The following is an 11,767-nucleotide window of genomic DNA, read 5'->3' on the forward strand; positions in this document are numbered from 1 at the left end:
GCACTTCAAATCATTTTGGAAATTTAGCAGTTTTCTGAAATGAGTATTCTGTTTTATACAAAACCTTAGTTAGTTGTTTATTCCACCATTGGATCGTTACAGATTACAGTTGCACAGGCCAGCTTAGCCCAACAGTAAAATGTAAGCCAATTTACACTGTTCATTTACATCCTGTCACCAGTCACTGTGTTCACTGCATATAGTAAATACACCCCTTTTCAGTATATGCTAAGACAATGGTGACAGTGTTATATCACAGTTCCTATTCCATCTCTGTATGGAACAGGAATAAATCTTAAAGTATGGAAAAATAAAAGTGCCTACTGCTACATTATTCATAGTGATTCAGAGTATATTTGCAAATATAGATGTAAGAGTGAAATGAGCTGTATGTACATAGAAATTGTCCAGTCAGGTTTTCTTGGCATGATTGATTAATGGTGTGCTTTTGGGAGTTCAGCCGAGTTGACTGATTCCATTCCTTTGCTTAATATTTTGACAACTGACCAAGTAGTCTCCTGCAGGTGCTGCAAGCTATGTTGCTGTGTGTACTTGCCACCTGGATTCCAACCAGATTGTGAAATACTGCTGATGTTGTTCGTGATGTCTGCTACATTCTTTTGATGCTCATTTGTTGTGCTTTCTGTGAAATACACATCATCTCTTATTTTCCACCTCAGATGGATGATACAGTTGGCGAGATCTTGATAAACTGAGTGCTAGATTCCAAGCTTTAGTCTGTCTCAGTTTGTTTTTCTGCCATCTTTATTTTGACAGTCTTTAAGTGTACTATACCTTCTTTGAAACAATTGTGACCTCTGGTGAAAGAAATATGTCTCAAAGCAGAAGATATTTACTCAGTTTTGTGCAGTACGCCGATAGATTTTATTAGTTCACCTGCAGATACAAGATCATCCATTTGATACAAAATGTCTCGGTGCTTTTTATCTGTACAAAATGTTTATTAATAGTCCCTTAATCCAGGTGTTGGCAATGGGTAGTAATATTTAGCAACAAAAACATAATCATCATATTTTTAAGAGTAACATAGCTGTGTGATGTAGCTTTGTACACCCACAAAATCTCTTTCCTATTTTTTCATCTAAGTTTTCAATTAAATGCCAACAACCATTCAGTTTATTATTGTGCTTGTCACCCAAACATGCTGTTTGAATAGCACTGCACATTGTTTTCCCGAACCAAGTGGATTAAAACATTTAGATCCCATAGCCTTGAGTATCAAATGTTTTTCTGATTCACCGGTTGTTCTGATGACAGAAAGTCAATGATTTATCTTCAAATGGTTTTTCTCTTGAAAACTTTTCATCTTTTAAGGACATACTCTTGAAAAATGAAGTCTTGTCAGTTAAACACATTTTTTTTCTTTGTAATCTTTGGAGATTCCAGTTTTTGTCATCTGGAGTTACTAGATATGTTTTGAAAGAGTCTTACACTTAATTCTGAACTTAACGACTCAGTCCATGGTTGCTGTAAACTCATGATGCCGTAATTTAGTAGTTAAGTGATCTTTTTTGCGAATAAGAGGTCAACTCGATAAGCAAGGTGAGAACATTGAAGAATGGTGGTTTGGGAAATGAGCGTGTTTCCCAAAATGTAACTGATGTGCATCATGCACTCTCACACATTCACACGAGCAAGCACACTTCATGCATGCACGTTACCAACAGCAGTACCAGTATTCCAACATGGAGTTTCCATTGTTTGATTTTGTAACTATCCTGCATCAGCTCCCGGTAGCTGAATGGTCAGTGTGACAGATTGTCAATCCTCTGGGCCTGGGTTCAATTCCCGGCTGGGTTGGGGACTTTTCTCCACCCAGGGACTGGGTGCTGTGCTGTCATCATCATCATCATCATCATCATCATCATCATCATCATCATCATCCTCATCGACTACAGGTTGCCAAAGTGCCGTCCAATTGAAAGACCGGTACCAGGCGAAAGGTCTGCCCAAAGAGGGGGCCTAGCCGTACGATTAAATAAATAAATAAATAAACTAGCCTGTGTTTTATGCGCACATCGAAAAATCTTGAACACCTAATTTTTTATTTTTCTTTGTCATAAATGTGGATGATTTGAACTTTGAAGGAGAAAGTAAACTATTTTTATTCTTGCAACCTTTGTATCGTGCATTACACTCAGCTCTAAAGGTGTAACCACAAAGGATACTGCACTTTAGAAACTGTTACAGAAGCTCCCAATTATCAGTGTGTGTATTATCTGGTTTGTAGATTATTCCTGCATAGTTCGGCAGTGTTTGGAAAAATAAGTAGCCTGAAGTATTGTGTCCTTTTAAATGACAATTTTTGTTTACAATATTATGTATATGAATCTTGTTTTACTGCCTGAAGAGGAGGGATCCCAATCCCAGTGTCTGACATCCCTGAAATATTTTCCCAATTTTTCTCATTTCATCTTAAGTATCTTATGTATGAGGTCTCTTCTCTTCTGTGACCGATTTTCTGTTCACACATTTGCCTAGCCCATTCCCGATGAGCCAAAGGTCAAAAATTGCCAACTTACCTAAAGCAGACAGTAAAAGGAAATTATGTAGGTTTTATTCTTGGACAGCTGCCTTCAGAATTCTTCCTTTGTGTTGATAAAAAATGAAAGTTTGTTGATGCACATTGCCTGGAGGACTCCATTGTTGACCGGAATTTTCTAGCCACAAATAGATTGCAATAATACCATGGGTTTTAAAACTAATCATACACAGTGACTGTTAATGTATGTCTCATTTCTTGTTGCTGAAGTTAAGGATAGTTTATGTTTACTGTTAAGATGACAGTTAAATGCAAACTTGCTGTTCTGAACTAGAAAAGAAATTAGATTTTGATGATGGGTTAGAGGACCTGCAGAGTTTCTCAGGTTTATGGCATAGGCATACGAAAGATGAGAGAAGAAACAAAAAAACTGTAAAAAAGCTCTTAAATTTTGGTGAAGCGTTCTCAGGCTTCCAGCCGGGTTGTGGTGTCTTCAAACTGCGCAAACTGTGACGTTTCGATGAGTGACGTACTCATCATCTTCTGGCGAAGTGCCGAGACTTTGCGGATGCCGGTCCCTTTATAGCTGCCGTGTGCCGCCGCGCCCCCCCCCCCCCCACCCCCTCCCTCCACCACCTGGCGGCGGGAGGCTGGGTCCAGGGGAGCCGGCGGTTGGGGTGGAGGGGGAAGCGGGTGAGCTGTTCGTGTCTGATGTGCTCCTCGCACCTTTTTGAGATGCAGCGTTGCATTTGTCCAGTCTACTGTACACCACATTCGCAGGACATGTTATATGTGCCAGGTGTGTGGAGTTTGAGTGGGTCTTAAGCTGAGCCAAGCAGCTCTTTAATCTTCGGCAGTCGTCAGAAGATGGTATTTATGTTTGATTTTCTCAGTAGCCTCCCCATTTTGGCTGACAGGCCCCCCAAATATGGCATAAAGGCAAGTCTATCTTCCTCCTCCTCCTCTTCTTCCTCTTCCTCTTCCTCTTCCCGAAATTTGTCAGCCTGTCTCCTCTTGAAGGGCCTACCAATCGGTGTTTCACTGTACCTTTTTCTAAAATACCTCTCTTAGGTAGTGTAATTCTCCTGAGAGGCTTTCTTTGTCACAAACGATGCGTGCCCTATGTACCAAGGTGGTCAGTACTGACTGTCGTTGCACTGGATGGTGGCAGCTGGTTGCGTAGAGGTACAGGTCTGTGTGTCTTCTTTCTGTACACTGAATGGCCCAGCCTTCTTCCTAATCAGTATGTCCAGGAAAGGAATACAGCCATTCTCCTATACTTCCATTGTGAAGGTGATACTCATGTATGCAACCAAAGCTTCTGGAGCATTTACAAATCTGATGAAACTGGACTGTATTAGAGGGGAATGCCCACACTAACTGTAGCCTCTCAGACTGAAATGCATGCTCCCAGACATAAGCCTGGTAAAGAAAGGCTAACTTTTTTTTCCCAAGCAAGTTCAAAGTGTGAACACAAATTGAAACCATTATTTAGTGGCAAATCACAAAACTGCATACCACATTAATACCACATTAATACATCCATCAGAAATGAGTCGGAATGGACAGTACTATCTTCAGAGACTGGTTACAGTCTGTTCTTTCTGTGCATACATTTTCAGAGAGGGGAAAGGGCTACTTGAAACAGCTGTTCTTTCACTGGACAACCCACCTTGACATCCTACAGATCATGTTGTCATTGTGCTCAATGCAGTCGATGGGATTTTTAAGGCTTGAGAAAATGTGAAGATAACATTAGTCTCACTTCTGAAAATGGCTGTGAAGGTTGTAGTAATGAGGCTAAATGACACAAATTCCATTCAGTAGAGGAAGAGTGCACAGAGAAGACAACACAGGAACCTGTATCATGCTTATTGATGGACTGGATGTGTTGGTTTATTGGAATATGCTATACAACATTCATTTGAGTCTACTGATGTTTTGACTCTCTGGGAAATGAGAACTGTAGTCAAGAAAAAGTTGAATGAAAAACAAACGGAAAAGGACGATCATTATGCAAAAATGAGCTTTCAGATGTGACATGTAGCATTTTCTGTAAATAAAGTCAATAGCAGTTTCTGTGTGTGTGTGTGTGTGTGTGTGTGTGTGTGTGTGTGTGTGTGTTTTACTGTTTTCTTTGAAATTTCTGGTCCACATTAACCCAGATAATTGGGAGTTTGCTATATGTGCTTGGTAGCAACATAAGACATCGAGTGCTGGCTCAAGGTACTGTTGATTGTTATTTAAAATTTCAGGAATTGCAACCATTTTCTACCAGGTTCCCCTTTGTTAAAAAGCTGTATTTGCATTGCGAAGGTAGTTTTTTGCGTACATGCCTGTTGTTAAGAATGTCTGTTATTGAGAAGCAATATTGCTGTTAAACTGCTTGTATCCCTGGTGAGGAAATTGTTCATAATTTAGTGGTATCTGCTATTTGGAGGAATCTGTTAGAAGTTTTATTGTGGCTGAAAAATTAATATTGTTTCCTATTCTCATTCAGAATTGCAGGTTGCACAGTGTGTTTCTTGCACATGAAAACTGATCCCGTATACCTGACTTATTATTATCATCACTATTATGGCCTAATGATTTCATTAAATACCATGTAAAACAGCTGTGAACAAAATCATTTACTTTCTTTGCTAGATTTATGGCACATTCAGCAGAGCAATGCTGAGACTCGTGCCATCTCTACGTGGATATGCTGAGCCACTTACAAATGCAATGGTTGAATTTTACTTAGCTTCACAAGAGCGTTTCACGCAGGACATGCAGCCACATTATGTATATTCTCCTCGAGAAATGACAAGATGGGTACGAGGTATATGTGAAGCGATTAGGTAAGCTGCAACATCAATTCCTTTCATACTGTAAAATGAAGTACATAAATTACCTCTCGCTATTCTGAGTGTTATTTTCCAAATTCAACAGTACCCAACAGACAAGAAAAACAGTGCACAAATGTGTTTTGCTAATTGTGTATTTCGTGCAGCCTGTCCTTGTCTTTTAAAATCTTGTTGGCAGTCTGTTGTTTTAACAAAACTGTGCCTAGGTTCTAACTGATCCTAAATAAGAACCTCTTCTGAACTGACAGTTCATATTGAATGAAACAACATGTTCGCTGTTACCAGTTGTAAACCTAATGTGATAGAGTATATGGAATAACACAATTGAGAAAAGATCCTTTGACCACTGGAAACAGTGCCACATATTACTCCAAAGTTGCAACACAGTATGCCGTGTTAATCCAGATAAATCTACTTGATGGCGGAGATCTACATCTTCATAATGTGTTGTGGAAATAAACAGACAGTGATGGTTAACAGTAAACTCGTTATTTCATTTGAGATCAATAACAGTCACATTAAAGCATAGTCGAAAACTTTCACATGTAAAGACAATTTATACTCCACAAAAAAAAAAAAAAAAAAAAAAATTGGCCCTTTCTCTCTCCCTTGTAATTTCAGCCCAGTTCTTGCCTCCTGGGCCAAGGTATAGATGTGATTACTACTTTGAATTTAATGTGAAACAAGTGGATGGTGGTACTGAGGGTGGTTTCCCCCCCCCCCCCCCCTTCCTCCCCCTCCATGCTGTTTCCAACTTTGTGATAATTATCTTCTTTTGTGTCGTGTGATTGTAGGCCACTGGAGTCACTCCCAGTGGAAGGGCTGGTGCGACTTTGGGCACATGAAGCACTTCGTCTGTTTCAAGATCGCCTGGTTGATGATGTGGAGCGTCGTTGGACAAATGACAATATTGATGTTGTAGCACTTAAACACTTCCCAGGAGTTGAACGTGAAGCAGCTTTGACTCGCCCAATACTTTACAGCAATTGGTTGTCCAAGGACTATGTGCCAGTTGATAGGGAAGAGCTGAGAGAATATGTGAAAGCCAGGCTAAAGGTTAGTTTAGATGTGGTATACTAGTGAATTTAAAAGTATTTATTACTTTACCTTATGCTGCAGTTTTTCGTTTTTGTCCACTTTAATTTGAATTGAAACTCATTTGTCTTAAGTATGGCTGCTTTTCATCACACATTATACCTGTAACAATCACTTTCCTGTCTTATAAGTACAGTGGAATGTGTGAACTTTTTGATGGTTTCTTCTGTTTTTAATGGTTTTGTTATTTTAAATCAGGTTTTCTATGAAGAAGAGTTGGATGTTCCGCTTGTCTTGTTTGATGAAGTTCTTGATCATGTATTGAGGATAGATAGAATTTTCAGACAGCCTCAAGGACATCTGCTTTTAATTGGTGTATCTGGTGCTGGCAAAACCACATTGTCAAGATTTGTGGCTTGGATGAATGGCCTTTCAATCTTCCAAATAAAGGTACATGTATTACAGTTAAATATTCCAGATATTAAAAAAGACTGTACATTTTCAGACATATTGTTCGGTTTCTATGTAACAGGTACATAACAAATACACTGGTGAAGATTTTGATGAAGACTTGAGAGCTGTATTGCGACGTGCTGGATGCAAAGATGAAAAAATAGCCTTCATACTGGATGAATCAAATGTTCTGGACTCTGGATTTTTGGAAAGAATGAATACATTATTAGCTAATGGAGAAGTGCCTGGTCTGTTTGAAGGTAATAAAACTGTTTATGAATTAAATGTCAGTATCACTGAGATTTGTGAACATGTGGATTTAAGAAAATATCTCAGTAATTTACGGTCATGATAGATATAAAGATACTGCTTCATTTTTGCTCTACTGTTACTTCAGGTTGTCTTTGATTAAGAAATATTCTTGGATCAGAGTTACTGTCTGTTTATCCTCAATTTATAAGCACTTACTTTCATAGTTTCAATATTATCTGTTTTCTTATATTACTGCCAGTAATTTCAAAATCATCAAAGCTGTGCCCAAATTAAGCAATTTATTCTTCAAATTTGAAACTTTGGGTCTGTTTTTTAGGAATGCTTGCTGTATCACTTGATTCTAATTTAATTAGTTCTATTAAGCAACAGTTACCAATGGAGGATTTCAGATGTTTTATTCAATGAATTGAATTTTATTTGATCCTGTAGGATTACATGGTGTACAGTGAATGTACATGTAATATAGGGCACGCCAAAATACAAAAACCTTCATCATCACATACTTCCCAACTATTCTAACATCATTGATTATAATTAACAATATTTGCACATTTAATGTGAACAGTACTCATCATCACAGTAAAACTCAACAGTAAAATTCCTTTTCCACCATATAGTCTTTTAGGTTTTTTGAAAACTTACTGTCATGCGTGTTGTCACATAGCATTTTAGGCAGACTTAGTAATTTGATACCTGAGTACTGGTGTCCTTTCTCAAGCATTGTCAGTTGGTGGGGTATGCTTCGTGTGTCAATCTTCCTATGTGCATTGTGGATGCGTGCACTAGCTTGTGTAGTCCACCCGGCACTATCTTTCGTGACATATATATTATTATATATGTACAAGGAGGAAATAGTTAAGATGCATACTCTTTTGAAGCAGTTTATGCATGTTCCAGAAGTCTTTCTTCCTAATATGGCTCTGACTGCTTTTTTATGTGAACACTCTTTTTATTTTTAGGATTTGTGATTTTCCCCACACTGCCACTCCATACTGCGGGTATGGTTCGAAGAGTTCATAGTGTACTTTGCACAAAAGCTGTTTATCTGCATACTGTTCTAGCTGCCTCATTATAAATATGATGGAGCCGAGTTTTTTACAGACAGAATTAATATGTTGTTCCCATTTCAGCTTGTTATCCAAGGTAATACCTAGGGATCTAGTGAATTCTACTTTTTCTAATCTTGTTTCGTATACCTCTAAACCCATGTGCACAGCCTTCTCTTTATTTTTGAACACTTTTTTTTAGGTTTATAACAAGGATTTTATATAGTTATCATTGAGTTTGTTAGCTATTTCTCTGCCATCTGTAACCACAGTGGTTTTTATTTTAATTGACCATATACCTATTTCTTTGTTTTATCCAGCTTTTTCCTGTCTTTCACCATTAATTGCATTCCAAGCTGCCTTTGTCTTGTTTCTTGAGTTAGTTATAGTAGCACTAATTGCTCTTGATTTTGCCTCTCATATTATATTTCTATACATATTTTGTAGAATTTTATAATTTTCAGCTTCACCCCTCCATCTCAGATCCTGCACTTCCTTCGCAGTTCTGTTATTTCACTGGTAATTCACTTTGTCTGGCCCTGCATCTTCTCTTGTCTCTTTACTCTGGGGAATGCTACATTAAAGTGGTGTTTAACTGTTTTAATAAATGAATCATATTTCTCATTTACATTCTGCACCTTTAGGGCTTCATTCCAGGTTTCCCTGCTCAATATTGCTCTAAAAATGTTAATATTTTGTTCACTGATGTTCTTGATTTCTTTCTTTGGTTGGTTGTTTTGGCTCAGATATTACGTCCTTACTTTTGCAGAAGCAGATCAGCTGTCCATGATAATCAGATATCTCTGTTACGACTACATGTGATTCGTAGTTAGACCTACTAATGTTAGTAATGATGTTGTCAATAGCTGTCTGACTTTGAGAAGTCACTCTTGTTGGTGCAGATATTGTTGCCTCCACATTGTACTGTATTAACCATTCTTCAAAATCTGCCTTGGTTTTGATTCTTTTCCCATGTCAATATTGAAGTCACCACATATAATGATGTTTTTCTTTGTATTCATTCTTGGTAAGTTGGCCATTTTTTCCCAGAAAAATGCTAATCTTCCCACTTGGTGATCTGTATACACAAAACAATCTAATGTCATCAGTCACTACACCAGTAATTTCAGAGTCTTTTTCTCTAGCTATAGGTAATCTCACACCTATACTGTTTGAAGTCTTTAGGGTCTCTGCTGTGTATGGAATCTCCACCCTATCTTTGTTCACAGGGGATGAATATTCAACATTGATGACCCAGTGTAAAGAAGGGGCCCAACGAGAAGGTCTGATGTTGGATTCTAATGAGGAATTATACAAATGGTTTACTGGTCAGGTGATGAAGAATTTGCATGTTGTATTTACAATGAATCCTTCTTCTGAAGGGCTCAAAGACAGAGCTGCAACATCACCTGCACTCTTCAACAGATGTGTTCTGAACTGGTTTGGAGACTGGTCAGATGGTGCTCTCTTCCAGGTATTTTCTGTTATTAATGTATTGAGGTTTGACACGTATGCACAAGTGTAATTTTTAAGAGCACATGTTCAAATTTTTTTAACTTAATAATTTTTATTTTCCAAGTTGTTATTTTATGCAGAGTAATCCTGTTCACTGGACCAAAAAATTACCAAAGTGGCATGCCAAAGATAAGAAGTTGAGGTACAAGCAGACGACATAGTGAGACGGGGTGGTGGGTAACAAGTTAATGGGTGTAGATTTGTGCTCGGTGTGTTAATGGCAGAAGCGCATTGCAGAGCATATTGTGTTAGATATTTTTAACTCTAGGTTGGAAGATTGATGTGTTGGAGAGGCAGAAAAATGGGAGAAGGGGAGATTATTTTTGCATCCACTCCATCGATGAATTTCTCAGTAGAACCAACTGATACAATATAATTTGTGAACAATTTCAGTGCAGTAATGTGTTCATTGTAAACAAGTGTGTGTACGTATAATCTAACTTCTGCACCAGTTCAGTGCAGTAATGTGTTCATTGTAAATAAGTATTTAGTAGTTGTATTACACATTTATTACCATATAAATAAAAAAATAAATAAAAAATTTTGTTCATTAAAAAATGATGACCATGCCACTTGGGACCTGTGGAATGGTACATTAGCTTATTTGTTTGAGTTGTAAATATTTGTCATGTATTGTTGTTTTTCTGACATGTTCTACATCATGAAGGATCTCCTCACTACGGATCAATTGGAATGAAAGTAAATCTAATCTAATAACCTAATCTGTATCAAATGCCAAGCTCTGAAGGATGTGAAAGATTTCTCAAGTGTCGCTGCATAATGCCCTCTCGGTTATCTGTCAGTGAAAATCACTCCAGTGCAAATGGAGTGTGGGAATGTCAGAATTGAGGCTGACAAATAGAGTGACTGGTCAGAACTTGCCCATGTATAGAGTTTCACAGCTAAAAAACTTTATTGTGACAAGAGCTGCTGCAGATCATTGAGTACCATTTCATTCTTGCCCACAAAGATGCCCAATTACAGTGGCCAATGAGGCAGGAACAGTGAACTCTGAGGACTGGATACATGTTGGTTACTAATATATGTAAAACGTTTCTGCCTAAACATGAATGGGAAATGGCTTCTAGGCATTAGAAATCCTCCTGAGAGACATGTGTGCATGAATGTTGCAAGCACGAGAAAGCTCTATGATTTGAAAGTGAAACTGTGTAATATTCTGGTAATGTTTCAGATGTTTAGAAATTGGCTGTTTTTGTAAAAGTGACAAAGCATAGAATCGGAACCAATACTCTTAGTTTTTGGACAACCAGATTGGGAGAGCCAGTTGTCAAACACTTTGGGGTGTCATGGAGAATCAGCACTTTCTACAAGTGCAGCATTTGTTAAGTTCCATTTTCTTACCTCAGTGAATATGTAATGATAGTCATCATCATCATCAGTATCAGTGTTCTGCCTAAAGGCAGGTTTTCACATGGTAGTTCTCCAGGCTGTCCGGTCTTCTGCCATCCTCTTCAGGTCTGCATAATTTGCTCTTCCCTTTATGTCGTCTATCACCTTGTATCTCCTCCTTCCTCTCAGTCTTCTCCCACAAACCAATCCTTCCAAAGCATCTGCTAGCAAGCACTCCCTTCTCAGTGAATGTCCCAATCAGTTCTTTTTCCTTTCAGCAGACATCTTCTCTCGCCAACCGTTTCCAATACTCTTTCATTACTCACTCTTTCCATCCAGTTTATTCTCTCCATTCTCCTCCACATCCACATCTCAAATGCTTCTAACCTTTTTTCATCCTCTCTTCTCAGTGTCCATGTTTCTGTCCCATATAGTGCCACACTCCAGACAAAACATTTGCCAAGCCTTTTCCGTAGTCCTTTATCTAATTTGCCACATGAGAGTCTCCTCTTTCTGTTGAATGCCTCCTTCACTATGGCAATTAGAGTTCTCACCTCCTGGTGACATCTCAAGTCTTCAGTTATTGTGCTTCCGAGATATTTAAATTCCCTTACTTGGCTAATGGGAGATTGTCCTATTTTAATATTGGACGGTCTGTGTCTTGTACTGATGACCATACTCTTTGCTTTTGCTGTGTTTATCTGCATCCCATATTCCACACAAGTTTCATTCAGATCTTTCAGCAT

At 38.3% G+C, this 11,767-nt stretch overlaps 1 protein-coding gene across 3 annotated transcripts in view; it reads left to right on the plus strand.

The window, feature by feature from the left end:
* LOC126474868 (dynein heavy chain, cytoplasmic) overlaps positions 1-11,767 on the plus strand; it is a 231,166-nt gene that overhangs the window by 129,655 nt on the left and 89,744 nt on the right. For all 3 annotated transcript variants that reach the window (XM_050102347.1, XM_050102348.1, XM_050102349.1), the window contains 5 exons: positions 5,150-5,343; positions 6,144-6,405; positions 6,643-6,834; positions 6,917-7,097; positions 9,386-9,630. In XM_050102347.1, coding sequence (XP_049958304.1) covers positions 5,150-5,343; positions 6,144-6,405; positions 6,643-6,834; positions 6,917-7,097; positions 9,386-9,630 — 1,074 coding nt within the window. The remainder of the gene's footprint in view (positions 1-5,149; positions 5,344-6,143; positions 6,406-6,642; positions 6,835-6,916; positions 7,098-9,385; positions 9,631-11,767) is intronic.

Source organism: Schistocerca serialis, chromosome 4, assembly GCF_023864345.2.
Source record: "Schistocerca serialis cubense isolate TAMUIC-IGC-003099 chromosome 4, iqSchSeri2.2, whole genome shotgun sequence".
In the NCBI taxonomy this organism is placed as follows: Eukaryota; Metazoa; Arthropoda; class Insecta; order Orthoptera; family Acrididae; genus Schistocerca; species Schistocerca serialis.